Source organism: Lemur catta, chromosome 25 (assembly GCF_020740605.2).
Source record: "Lemur catta isolate mLemCat1 chromosome 25, mLemCat1.pri, whole genome shotgun sequence".
NCBI lineage: Eukaryota > Metazoa > Chordata > Mammalia > Primates > Lemuridae > Lemur > Lemur catta.
This window is the reverse complement of record NC_059152.1, coordinates 7,582,335-7,596,272: the sequence shown is the minus strand read 5'-3', so window position 1 is coordinate 7,596,272 and position 13,938 is coordinate 7,582,335. Positions and strand designations below refer to the sequence as shown.

Below are 13,938 nucleotides of genomic sequence, written 5' to 3'. Positions count from 1 at the left end.
CTTACGACCACTTCTTGCATATCACGCCACGGGCCAGGCCACGCACTAAGTTCCTCATATGCATCATCTCACTCTAAACCTCCGCACCACTGTGCAAAGTGGGCTTCCTGAGCACGTCTGTCTCGCCCCCCTCCTGCCTTCAGCTGCCCTTGACCTCTTCCTCCACCCCTCCTCTCTCCCTCCTGTGCTGAAGGGCTTTCCCGATTGCATGGCCGTCCTGGGGCGCAGTGTCACAGAGGGTAGGAGAACAGGCGTGCTACTCAGTTCTAGATACTCCCTGCAGACTTCATTCCTCCACTGGCTCATTTTCAAGGCAGGTTGGCGGTGGTGCCTAATAGAAAATACGTCCAAAAGAAGCCAGGCCATAGCCAGGAGCCACGCAGATTAGTGTCCCCGTAGTCCAGGCTGCCCGCAGTCCCGACAGCAAGAGAAAGGCTAAGTCAGGCGTGTGCGATTGTTTGGCGAAAGTCAGACACCAGTGTGTCCGTCCCTTCACCGGCTCAAGCTCCTGGAAGACTTGAACCCAGTCTCCAGTAACCTGAGGCCTTGTCCCAGCCAGACGGAGGGGAGGGCAGGAGCGGGTGGGTGGGAGCCCCCCAGCCAGGGGCTTCTCTCTGTGTAGGCGGCAGTCACCAAAGCCTTTGTTCCGTTCACCTGAGGTTCGCTCACTGTCTGTTTTCTTGCTTGGAGAGATTGTGTTTTTGTAAACAGTGAAGGCCAGCGGTTTCGTGTTTGACTCCAAGGGCAGCACGCTGTCCTGCAGCCCTGTTCCAGGGTCCCCTGAGCCCCAGCAGCCCTGAGTGCCACTTCCCTTTTTCTGTTACAATGACATTGTCGTGAATGTCAGAAGGGACTCTGCAGCAGCGGACTTCGATCTGTTGCTGAAGCGTCCCTATCGGGCTTGGATTTTTATTTTCTCTGTTGCATCTTTATTCCTCGTGGCCAGGTGCTAGCCTTGCTGAAGGATGAATTCATTCAAAAACGACAAGATGGCTTTCAACAAAGCTGTGACTTAGAACAGTGAAGCTGGAGGGAAAGAGGCGCCGTCCCCAGTGGGGACTAATAAGTACAGTGTCTGATTAAAGGAGAAACACAGGTTATTTCTGGACGGATCGCAGATGCCCACTGCCTGGGCACTCAGGCTTAAGGGTGTATGTGTGTCACAGCGATCGCACGTCATTAGTGCCTTCCGTAAGCACCGTGTTGTTTTAGTTCATTAAATAGCCCTTGGCCAGGGCCCTGGAAGAGGGTCTGCCCCAGTCTCTGTCAGCTGGATCAGCCCACCCTGGCACCCACAGAAGCCCGCATAGCCCAAGCAGAGGGGGCTTTTTTGTTCTTCTCTCAGAAAGGGTAGGGCCAGCTGTCATTCTTCCTCACCACAGAAACTCTGTCCTGTTACACTCTGCTACATGATGTTCTCACTTTCCTCTTCCCTACCATAACCCTCGAGAGAGGACACTTTAGAATGTCTCAAATATGCATCCACCTAGCAGGAAATGCAAATGGTACCACATGTGGGGATTTCCTGCCTCCTACTTTCCCGAGGTTGGTTTACTTTCTGAGATATAATAAGTTAAAAAAAAAAAAACAAAAAAAAAAACCTCCCTGGCTTTAGAATGGCTATAAGGGCTCAAAATCTTGCTTTCTCTCTGCAGAGTATAATATACTATGTGGTAACGTCCCCCAAGCTCCTCTCCTGGATCAAAAACGAATCGCTTCTGAAGTCCCTGCAGCCCTTTGCCAAATGGCATTACATTGAGCGTGACCTTGCAATGTTCAACATTAACATTGACGACGACTATGTCCCGTGTCTCCAGGGGATAACACGAGCTAGCTTCTGCAACGTTTATCTAGAATGGATTCAGTACTGCGCACGGAAACGACAGGAGGTAGGTGCGGGAGGTGGGGGTTGGGGGCATAAAATGCAAGTTTAAAAAACAAGGAACATTTTTATGCCCATGTCTTTCTTATATTCTATGGTAGACTTATAAAATAGAGAAGAGAACAAATAATATTTGGGTACATGTTTAAGTTAAGCAAAATTAAGTGGAAGAATCAATATACTTTGTCTCCAGTGAAGGAGACTGGAGGGTATTTGTCCCTTTATACTGTGCTCAGGGGCAGTGACGTTTTCAGCCTCTACACTGAAGCTTTAAGACATTGGACACTTCTTTCTTTAAAATTACATTCTGAGATTTCCACGCAAAGTATGTCTGTGCTGAAATCAGGAGGATTTCCTGAACATGTTGAATCATGGATATGCAAATGCTATTTAGCAATCAGATTGTCCAAGTTATTCCTGTCGTTATTGCTCTTGTGCTGAGAGCGCTTCTCGAGGGGAATCCTGCCTCTTAGAAATAAAATGAAGAACAGTGCCAGCTTACAAAAGGAAGAGCAGGAGTCAGAGGAGGAGGAGAAAGGGGAGGGTAGCAAATGCGGGGGGAATCGTTTACTTTGCTTCTTAGGATTTGCACATCCGAGTCAATGGGTTGTGGGTGGAGAAAGTGGGTCCAAGTTGGAAACAGCTTCCCCAGCAGCTGGTGCAGTATGTGGTGTGTGCTGCAGCACCGTGACACTGGCCCAGGCCTGTGACCTTTTTATGAGCAATTAAAAACGTGGCAGGAGAAGCAAGTGACACAACCAACTCTGTTTAGAGAAACCAAGGAGGGGTGCTGATGATCTAACCCGTGTTGGCCTCTGTGGGCTGTTCAGATAATCAAAGAATCTACTGATATCCTTGGCTGTGTTGCCAGGATGGGTCTGCTCTTTTCTCAGTTGCTTCATGAAATTATTTCATTTTTCCTACAAAAGATATTTTGACTTCAGATTTCTCCTGCAGCCCTCCCCACCCTTTTTTTTTTTTTTTTTAAGTTGACTTTGAACGACTCTTTTAATTTAGTTGTTGATTGTGGACGTACAGTCAATCCAGAGGGCCCCTCACTGCGGGGAGAACGGAAGATTCTCACTCGCACTGCATTTGTGCAGTTTTTCTCTCCCTGCCCGACTGGGCCCCTCCTTTGCGTTGGCCAGAGCTAAGGTGGGCGCTCGTTTGGCTGGAAGATCCAACCGTCTTCATGACCTGAAGGGCCATATTTGAAATCCCAGAGAAGTAGGTCATCAACCCACCTCGTGGGCCATTTTCTTTCCCAAAATAGCTTTCTGATTTTTATTTGTTTATTTTTCCTGTGTCCAACCACAAAAGAAACTGCTTCGGGAAGCAGAGAGTTCCCCCTCCCTGAGGTCATCCTAGAGGAGACCATGTGGCTGGCTTAAAAAGCCTGCCCTGACTCACACGTGCGATTCCGTGTCAGTACGTGTCGGAACCTGAGCGAAAGCTGAGTGGACGTCCTTGCTCTTTCAGCCCTCCAAGACCGTGGTGGACAGTGACGAGGACTCTCCCCTGGTGACTCTGTCCTTTGCCCTGTGCGTCCTGGGCAGGAGAGCGCTGGGCACTGCGGCCCACAACATGGCCATCAGGTACCTGGGCAAGCGTGGGACGCCGTCGACGGGTGTGGGCCCCACGTCTTGTTTTCCTTATTCTAAAGTTGGACTGATTATACTTCTTTCAGAGAGTTCTCGCTAGAATAAATGGTGTTCGGCCTGCAAAAGGACTTTTTTGATCACTCTGATCTTTTAGACGGTTAGATTTGGAAATACCATTCCTGTGTTGCAGTCAAGACCCAGGAATTCTGGGCAGAGGCCCTTCTGTGTTACACAGGTCCTTGCGGATTTGCTGGAAGATTCAGTGAAATCTGCATATGAGGTGCCTGGCCGGAGCACCTAACAAAATGGATGCTCAATAAACGTTTCGTTCCCTTTCCCGCATTTGTCCTCACGTCTCAGCTCTAGTCCAGACCCGACTCTGCCCCGTCTCTGGGGACGCTGTCTCTGTTTCCCAAACTCTGTCCCTGCAGGCTCTCCCCCTCCAGTAGGTACATAGCCCAAGTCGCTCTCCTTAGAGAACAAAACACAAAATTGAACTCTTTGCTGGCCCTTGGTCACCCTCTGTCACTCACGTGGTGTCATTCACAAGGGACACAGCACTCACACCCGGCTGCCCCTGCCAGCCTGCCGGCTCCTCCCCACACTCCAGCCACCTGCTCCCACCTTCCACCCACCTTCCACCCACCTTCCACCCACCTTCCACTCACCTTCCACCCACCTTCCACCCAGCCCAGGCCGATTTCGTTACAGCCCCTGTGGGTGGGACTGCACATCCCGATCTTTTGCAGCTCCAGGTGATTTCAGCGGGCAGGTGGGACTGAGGACCGCACACCCAGGGAGCTTAGGAGAAACGGAGCTTCCACTCAGCCTGCCCTGCCCGGTTTCCCCTGTGATTGGGCCTCATTCAGGGTGTCTTAGTTGCATCGTTGATCCAGTGCTCTGCGAAAGGGGCCCTTTGATGTTAACCTGAGCGAGTTCTGTGTTACTAGTTTGGATGATTAGCTCGTTAAGGGCAGAACCCACTTACCTATTTAACAACCCACACAACCCTGGGCTGCCAGGTAGACAAGTCCGGGGAGGCTCCTGTTGGCTGTGTTTCCGAATGTCCTTCCTGAAGGGGACGGCTGTGCGTCAAGACGGGTGGCAAGCTGTTGAGAGGTGTCATCGGTAAGAGTTGTGAGTTGATAAAGGGCAAGGTGTGGTGGCTGGCGGCTCTTTCCATTGCTCTCTGGAGACAGTAGCCTGGAGCCACCAAGAGGGCAAGGTAAGCACCGAGGGTAGTTAGAATCTGTGACTTCAGCTGCTCTTTCAACTCCCACGACTCAGAATTTCATGATTTCTTTACAGGTGAGAAATGCCCAGTGTCTGACCCGTACAATCTCGTGCTCATGCCTGTTACAGGCAAGTCCTCCGGGGAGGAGCCGAATGGCCTCCCATCTCTCCCTGTCCTCCTGCCTAGCTCAGCCTCGCACAGGACTCGGGCCATTCTCTTTGTGGCCATCTGAGAATAAATTTGATAATTGTTGAAAGTCTAGCAGAAGACTCATTCTTGGGCTTTGCAAAACACTATGATGTGGCCCCTAGAGCAGGCTCCTTATGAAACTATAAATAGAGCATAATATTCTCAAATACTGTGGCTTTATAGGATCTTGCACTTGAAATCACAAAAGGAGTCTTCAAATACTCACAGCACCTGGGCAGATGGTTAAAATAATATAACAAGGTCTTTTGTTTGATCAATTCAAAGTGTTTTATAAATTTCAGATGGCAAATAAATACTGCAAAGTTTTTTTTTAGTTCAAATCTAAGATATTTTCAAAGACTTTTTCAGTCCTGTTCTTCGTGCATCTTGCTCGGCTCTGCCAGACCCAGGTGTTTCCTGCTTGGTCGGCTCGATTTCTTCTTCCTTGATTAAGCACCACGCTTACCAGCTGCTTTTTTTAAACCTGATTTTGATGGGATTTCCTTGTTTCAAAGAGGCTCTCATACTCAGCGTCAGCTCTGCTTGCTGCAAACGTGGTGATGAGATAAATCTGGGGAGAATCTGCACACCATTCTGGGGAAAGCCAGATTGTCTGGGGCAGGTTTACTTTTCTGAGAGGTGCCAGGCCACTGCAAAACCACAGGAGGCACTTTCATTTCAGCTTCTTCCACGTGCCACCCTAGCTCCACGGTTAGGCTCTGAAGTCCAGGAAGTTGTAAGATTTGCCTGGGAGAAGGGCTGCAGTGTGAGCAGAGGTTCGAGCCTGGCAGGGCCCTACTTCTCTATAACCAAACAGCTGGGCTTTCCTTGGGAAGAAGAGATAACAGAGCTCAAAAAAGATTTTTAAACATAATTTTTATACATACAAATTGCTCTCAAAAAAAAACCATCCCAATTTGTGGTCTTATCAATAGTGTTTTGCCATATGCTCACTAATGTGTATGTATTCCATCTTTTTAGATTTTTCTAGTCTCAAAGGTGAAAAATGATATCTCATTCTTCTCTGAATTTGCATTTCTATTTCTATTTTTATTTATTTTTATTTTTTGAGACAGAGTCTCGCACTGTTGCCCGGGCTAGAGTGAGTGCCGTGGCATCAGCGTAGCTCACAGCAACCTCAAATTCCTGGGCTCAAGTGATCCTCCTGCCTCAGCCTCCCTAGTAGCTGGGACTACAGGCATGCGCCACCATGGCCCAGCTAATTTTTTCTATATATATTTTTAGTTGGCCAGATAATTTCTTTCTATTTTTAGTAGAGACAGGGTCTCTCTCTTGCTCAGGCTGGTCTCGAACGCCTGACCTCGAGCAATCCACCCACCTCGGCCTCCCAGAATGCTAGGATTACAGGCATGAGCCACCACGCCTGGCCTTGCATTTCTATTTTTAATAGTGAGGGTGAGACTGTCTTACATGTTTATTGGTCATTTATACGTTTTCTATCAACTGCCCATTTACATGTTTTTCCCATTTTTATTAAGTACTTACTGATATAGAGGAGGTATTTGCATATTAAGATATTAATACCTTGTTAGATATGTTAAAATACTTCCAACCAAGCTGCACTTGTTTTACTTTTTTCTTGTCTTTTAAAGCTTTGTGGTAGGATGCTATTCTTGCTCATTTTCTCCTGAGGTGAAATTTTAGAATCACTTTCCATAAAAAATTCCATTGAAATTTTGATTGAGACTATATCGAACATACAGATTAATTAGAGAAAACAAAATAAACACCATTTAATAATATAGTGTATCTTTCTGATCACTTAGTTTTTTCAATGTCCTCAGTAAAATGTTATTATTTTTTAAAGATCTGTAATTTCTTCATGGGCTTATTTCTAGGTATTTTATAGTTTTATTGTGGTTGTGAGGATAGTCATTTTATAATTGGTTACTTCTGATATACAGGGAAGGTGTGTGTGTGTGTGTGTGTGTGTGTGTGTGTGTGTGTGTGTGTGTGTGTGTGTGTGTATATATGTTGATCTCATTCTGGGCACCTCTACTGAACTCTTATTGACATAATAATATTTCAACTAATTCTCTTTGATCTTCTGGTGGGAAGGTATATCTGAAAATGATGCCAATCTTGCCTTTTTTTTCTTTCCAATGTTCATAACTCAATTATTTTCCTTATTAGATTGGCCGTGACCTCTGTGGCCGTGGGCATCTGTGTTAGTTTCCAAGTGCTGATACAACAAATTACTACCAACCTGGCGATTTAAAGCAATATAATTTGATTATCTTTCACTTCTGGAGGTTGGAAGTCCAAAATCGATTTTACTAGGCTAAAATCGAGGTGTCTGCAGGCTGTGCTCCTCCTCGGGTGCTGAGGGAGATTCCGGCCCCTGTTCTAGAGGCCCTTCCTCCGTCCAAGCCAGCAGAGCCGCATCTTCCAGTCTTTCTCTGACTCCAACTCGAGTCTCTGTCCTGCCTTCTGTCACAGATAAGGGCCATTATGATTACATAGGGCCCATCCAGATAATCTCCCCATTTCAAGATCTTCAATTTAATCACCTCTGCTAAATTCCTTTTGCACTGCAAAGTAACATATTTACAGGTTCCAGGGATTAGGACATGGATATCTTTTGGGGCTATCAGTCTGCCTACCATAGCATCCTTGCATTAATTAATGGGAATGAGTCTAATATCTTAGTATTAAAAATATGGTTTAGTTTAGGTTTCTTTTCAACCATTTTTATGAAGTCCAAAAATTTCCTTCTCTTCCTAGCTTGCTAAAGCTTTTATCAGGAAAGCATACTGGATTTTTTTTTAATTTGAGGGCATACATTCTGATGGTACTATTCTTCTCTTTTAATCTGTTACTGTAATAGGTTACATTAATAGATTTCCTCATGTTCTGAGATAAGTTTTATTTGGTCATGATCCATTATTCTTTTTATACAATGATGGATTCAAGTTGCTAATATTTTACTTAGTATAATTATATCTATGTTCAAAGTAAGAATGGCTCATAATTGCATGTGTGTGTGTCGGCGTGTGCTCTATCCTTGTATAATTTCAAAATCTGGAATATGGCCTTACGTGAACTTGATGAGACCCGTGTTGTTCTCACGTTTAATGTTAAAGAGCAACAGATGATTGTGAATGCCGACTCCCCAGGTAGGTTTTGGGTAACAACCTGGTATAAGCCACAAGCTCTGTTTCACTTGACTGATTTGTTGGGGAAATGTTTTGACTTTACAAAAGTGACATAGCTTTGATGGATGGTCCTCAAGAAAGAAAAATCTGTGCATGCAAAATTAGGGAGAATGAGTAAATTGAGAATCGTCTTAAAGGAGTTGCTGAATGCAAGTGAGCAAAAGAGTACCATTATATAAATTGTCGTTAAAATGTTTGGAGTGTTATGGAGATGGAATGGGGTAATATGGACAGTGCCTTTGGAGAGTTATGGAGAGTTAATGTGTCCTCTTGCAAGGCATGAGGGTGAGGTAGATACTACCACTGGCCTGATTTTGCAGCTGGAAACCCTGTGGCACAGAGAAGCGATTTGTGCGAGGTCTCACCATGCAGACTCGTGCCCAGACCCCAAGAGTCTCAGCTCTTACTGGCCACGCTGTGCCACTCTGCACAACACCTCCCAGCAGTTCATCTCCATCTGCTGGGCAGGAAGGCCTTAGACTCCCCCGGCTCTGTGCGGACATTTCTCTGGGGCGGCCTGGCTATTCCAGACATCCACCATTTCCTCCTCGCCTACATACGCTTCCTGGTTGACCTATCGTGTGCTGGGTTGTGTTGCCGAGAGCTGCCGAGGGCATCTGCTATCTGCACTGTGGCTCCGGTGCTCAGTGTAGCCTGAGCTCAGGCACGCTTCGCCCTGGGGGTGCACCTTGCCCTCTCTGGTGGCCCAGAGCCCTTCCCATTGGAGTTGCCTCCACTGTGCACCCACAGCGCCCAGCTCACTTGGACACATCTGCTGTGCCTTTGGGGACAAGATGAATGCTGGACGCTGGGTGTGCTCAGAATTGCCCCCCACCCCACTTGTGCACAGGGGTCCCCCACATAAATAGAGCCTCAGCAAGCCAAGCCTCTAAACACGCCTGCAGGTACTGGATCTTGAGAATCAGCGCAGGAGGAAATCGATGATAATGAGATCAAGAGACAAGTGTCAGAGCCAAGACTTAAGCTGAGATTTGGAGCTTCTGGCTCCCGTCCCTCCAGCCCCGCGGGGCCATCTGCTGCCTCTCAGCGCAGCACCTGAACTCTAAAGGAAGTGAAGCACCTTGGAGCTATTTAGGGGACACCGTGTGTTCTTTACAGAATGTTCTTTCCAAGTGTTCTTCACCAGGTAGGAGAGAGCTGGGATCCCAACCTGGGGTTGTCTTGATTTTAGAGCCAGTGGAGTAACTTTCTGGATAATATTGCATGAAAGCAATATGAATGCACTCAATTCAGGATGTGGACAGAGTATACACACCCATTTAAATGTGAGAAAATTTGGAGACTGAGCTCAGGAGGGTGAGGTGGGGGTCAGTTCAAGAACTGCGCCTGCAGCACTTTTACCACTTGGCTCAACTAAAGCCTTTCAAGCTGTGGTCTCCAATTCCCAGGCCAGGGACCGGTACTGGTCAGGCCTGTTAGGAACCGAGCTGCACAGCAGGAGGTGAGTGGCAGGTGAGCATAAGCCCCGCCTCCTGTCAGATCAGCAGGGGTATTAGAGTCTCATAGGAGCGCAAACCCTACTGTAAACTGTGCATGTGAGGGATCTAGGTTGTGCGCTGCTTATGAGAATCCAATGCCTGATGATCTGAGATGGAGCTGAGCCATTGATGCTGGTGCTGGGGAGCGGCTGCAAACCCTGATTATCATTAGCAGAGAGGTTTGACTGCACCATAAATGTAACATGCTTGAATCATCCCGAAACCATCCCCCCAACCCCAGTCCATGGAAAAATTGTCTTCCAAGAAACTGGTCCCTGGTGCCAAAAATGTTGGGGACCGCTGCTTTAAAGGGATTAGGTCATTCTAACCCAACTTCTGAGCTGGCCTTTAAGGAGATGACTCTAGTTACACCTCTTATAAGCAGCTCGAGTTTCCTAGAGAGGCAGGTAGCCTGGAGACAGCCAGAGGGGTTTCTCCCATGCCCCATCAGTGTGGCATAAAATACCGAATATTTGTTCCCACCCATCTTGTCTTCTTTCTCGACTTTTCTGATTCGTTTCCTCTTATATGAAAGGGTTGTAGTAATATGTGTTGTGCAGGTGCCTGTGAGAATGAGAGGAACCCATGGAATGGGAAGCATTTAGTAACCCACAAATCACCAGAAAAACATAAGGTGTTGTCCTTCTCTCTGCCTTTTAGTTGCTCGGAGATGGTGCTAGTCATCCACATCGTTGCCTTTTTGTTTGTTCTTTGTTGTTTTTAGAGATAGGGTCTTGCTGTGTTGCCCAGGCTGGAGCGCAGTGGCTATTCACAGGCACAGTCTTAGCTCACTGCAGCCTTGAACTCCTGGGCTCAAGCGATCCTCCCGCCTCAGCCTCCGGAGTGGTTGGGACTACAGGCATGCGCCACCACGCCCTGCTTTGGATTGTTGCTTTTGTTTGGGGAACTGGAGCAGAAGAGTGTGGTCAGGAGTATGGAATTAGCCATGAAACTAGCGCATGGTTGCTGGATTCCACATGGGAGAATACAGCACGCATGACGAGAGCTTGCTGCAGTGCCCGAGGTGGAGGTGCTGTCTGAGCCTGGGACAGTGACTCAGGTAGAGGGGCACAGGCTCTCTGAGTATCTCCATTACTAATTAGTAAACAGGGGAAGCCCAGCCTGCAAATCACACATAACCGTGCGCACGTTCTGCAAGCACTCTGCTGACGGCAGTGTCTGCAAACAACGTGGTCCTCACAGGCCTGTCTGGAAATGAACTAAAATGAACAAATCAGGCATTGTGCTGGGGATCCCTTGTGAGTCCTGCAGAAACCGTCCCTGCATTACAGCTGTTTCCCTCTGAGCCCTGAGATTCGTGAAGACTCGACTCAGGATAAGGACCCTGTTGTCCAACACGTGAAGCCCGTATCCTCCGCTGCTGCTCTGTTTGTCTGAGAGGACAGGGTCTCGCAGCAGTGGCACTACTGACATTTGGGCTGTGTGGCTCTCTGTGGTGGGGCCGTCCTGGGCATTGTAGCCGCTTCCCCAGCCTCTGCCAACTAGATGCCAGGAGCACCCACAGGTGTCTCCATACGTTGCCAAATGTCCCCTGCGGCCCAAAATCAATATCTGGTCGAGACCTACTGTGAAAGAAGGTGCAGGTGATAACTGGGCTGGGCTGGTCAGTGATTTTGAACAAAACTGGGGCTTCGAGGGGGATAAGCAACCTCTGTCCAGAACAACCTTGGATGGGGGAACTCTGTGGATAGAGAAATCCTAAATGAAGGAGTGTGGAAACAACCTTTGCTTCAGTTGGCCATTTCTAAATTGTCATTGCCACGGAAGGGGAGGGGACGGTTGGGTCACAGGCCCCGGGCTGACCATGAGCTCTTGCCAGTGGCCGGCTCTGCAAGCAACGGCCACAGCCTCCAGCCAGAGAACAGCCCTTCCCAGGAAGGCTGTAAAGAACTGCACTTCACACTGACCACCCGGCCTCTCGTGTGTGCTCGTCACCACCAGGTGTGGCATCGTGAAATAGGTGGCCGGGTGGGGAAGCAGAAAGACAGCAAGTGGCGGATTCATTCTGAGCTAACTGGCGCAGTGCCACAGCCTAGGCGGTACATCCCGGCGTGTTTGCACTCAAGTGTCAGCCACTCATTATTATATCAAGGAGTGATATTGTTCTAGTGCTGTGTTCATTTATGACAGTATTTAGCACTTCCGTGGTGCCATAGAAGCCTGTGGACATCTCGCTGCCACGGGATTTGGTGTTCTGCACGTGGACATGCCCCGATAACACGTGATTACACACACACACCAGGTTTCTTTGGGGGCCAGCCTGCCCTCCGTGCCCCCATGTAATCCCACACTCTGGCATGGTCCTCCCCACTCTGCGGACAGCATGTCCTGCCTCGCTCACGCACGGCCTTGGGAGGGTGGGAGCGGGGGCTGTCGTAGCCCCCACGAAGGCCAAGCTCGCGTGACCCAGACGCATCACTATGGCCCAGTAATAAAACTACTCCAGCTGTTGGCCTGCAGCTGGGAGCCTGTCATTTCTCAGTAGAGTCTTAAAAAGACAAAGTCCTACGAAGCTCCAAACCAGACATGTGCCGCAGGTGTCCCGGGGACCTCCGATCTCTGCCCCCCACCTCCGCTTGTCACAGCTCGCTGGTCCCCCTCCTCATCCTCTCAGGGGCAAATGGCAGGTAATGAAACACCTTACTTTTAGGATGCCTGGATCTCGAAGGTGCTAGGGATAATACCCCCCATCTAGTGGAATTCTAACTCAGACCGTTCGCTGGGTTGAAAATCATTTTAATAGAACAGCATGAAGCACCACAGTGCGTCATTTTCTCTGAAAATAGAAATGACAGCTCAAACATCTGTTGCCGGGGGCCTTGGATGGGAGCCGTCTCGGCGAGGCCCTGTGGAGGCTGAGCCTCCCCGCTGACGAGCAAGCGGTCGATGATGCCCTGACTGCGGCTGAGCTGACAGCAGGCTGACGCCGGGCGTTCCTCGCTCTTCTGTCGTCTGTGCATGCCTCTCTGGGTATCTGGGCAAGTCCCTTAATCTTTGCCACCGTCCCCATCCCCACGTCTGGAGGGAGTTTTTTCTCTCTTATGCTTTCCTGAATAAATCCCCCCACCCTTTCCTGAATCAATCCCACCCATTTCTTTTGGGGTTTAGCTCTCCCGTTTTAGCACTTAGCTCCTGTCTGACAACGGCAGCCTTCCCAAATGTTTTCAGCTGAGAGCAGACGGTGATCATCATTCACGTTTCAAAGGCTCCACTCCCAGCGTGGGCCTGTCTGCAGCCCAGCTCTGCTGTCCAGCCAGTGCCCACCTGCTGTCCCCCTGGGCAGCTGCCCGCTCCTGGATCTCTTTCTGGAAGGCTCTGGGCTCCTCCAGGCCACAGCGCCCCGAGCCCCACCTGCCCAGCCCGGGCTGTTCGAGTTTCCCACAGTCTGCTCTGAGGCCGCGAAACCTCAGCGGCATCTTTCTCAGGGGAGTTCTAGAAGGAAATTAACGATGGTGGCACATTTCATGAGGAAATGCTAAAACAGCAATCGGCAGAACCGGTTCCCTGATGGGCAGGACCAGCGCGCTGTGATGAATCGCGAGACACTAAATCCGCAGGAGCAGCCACCCTCAGAGGTCCCCTTCCACGCTCGCTGCCGGCTCGCGCTGTCCCCGGGTGGCCCTTCCGGGGTGTTGTTTCTGACACGGCCCCGTAACTGCTCTCAGGGCTGGGAGAGGCGGCCGTGATGGAGAACATTAATAGAAAGACAAGAGGAGGAGGAAGGAGGGACTGTTCTTCCTCCCTGCAGCACGCAAGATGCATCGCTGGCCCAAACCTCCTCCCCAAGTTCATCCAAAACGTAAAGGCCCCAGGCCCTGAGAGATCCCCCAAGTCCCTTACGCTCCAGTTCTTCATCCTGGCGACGCTCAGTGACGTGTAGGAAACGGAAGCAAGGCAGGAAAAACCTAGAAACATGAAAACCTGGGTAATCCTGAAAGATCCTCTAGTCATTCATTTTAAGCCTCGCAATTCTGCTTCTTCCTCTAGTCATTAAAAAAAGAAAAAGGGGGGGACTGGGAAATGAATGTTCTCTGAGAGCCTAAATGGCCAATTTGAGGTTTCTTTTGGTTTTATTTCCACTCTCCATGTTGTGGTAGAGTCTAGTTTTTACTAGGAGTAACACAGCCCAAAAGTGACCTCTAGAATTACAGAGAAGAAAGACGCCTGCGTCATCCCATGGTCAGCATCGTCACGTCCTGAGAGGTGGAGGGCTGTCGGGATTGTGGGGACAGGTTTGCCTTTTCTGACCCAGACCTCTAATGTCACATTCAGAGATCAGGTACTTCCGCGCCTCCTAAAATGACTGAAGGTGACACCACCCGGGAGACTCGGACCT

The 13,938-nt window shown here is 49.0% G+C and overlaps 1 protein-coding gene across 1 annotated transcript in view; it reads left to right on the top strand.

Moving 5' to 3' along the window:
* PCNX2 (pecanex 2) overlaps positions 1-13,938 on the top strand; it is a 213,885-nt gene that overhangs the window by 190,879 nt on the left and 9,068 nt on the right. Inside the window, exons 27-28 of the mRNA XM_045537011.1 lie at positions 1,656-1,889; positions 3,362-3,477. Of these exons, the coding sequence (XP_045392967.1) occupies positions 1,656-1,889; positions 3,362-3,477 (350 nt within the window). The remainder of the gene's footprint in view (positions 1-1,655; positions 1,890-3,361; positions 3,478-13,938) is intronic.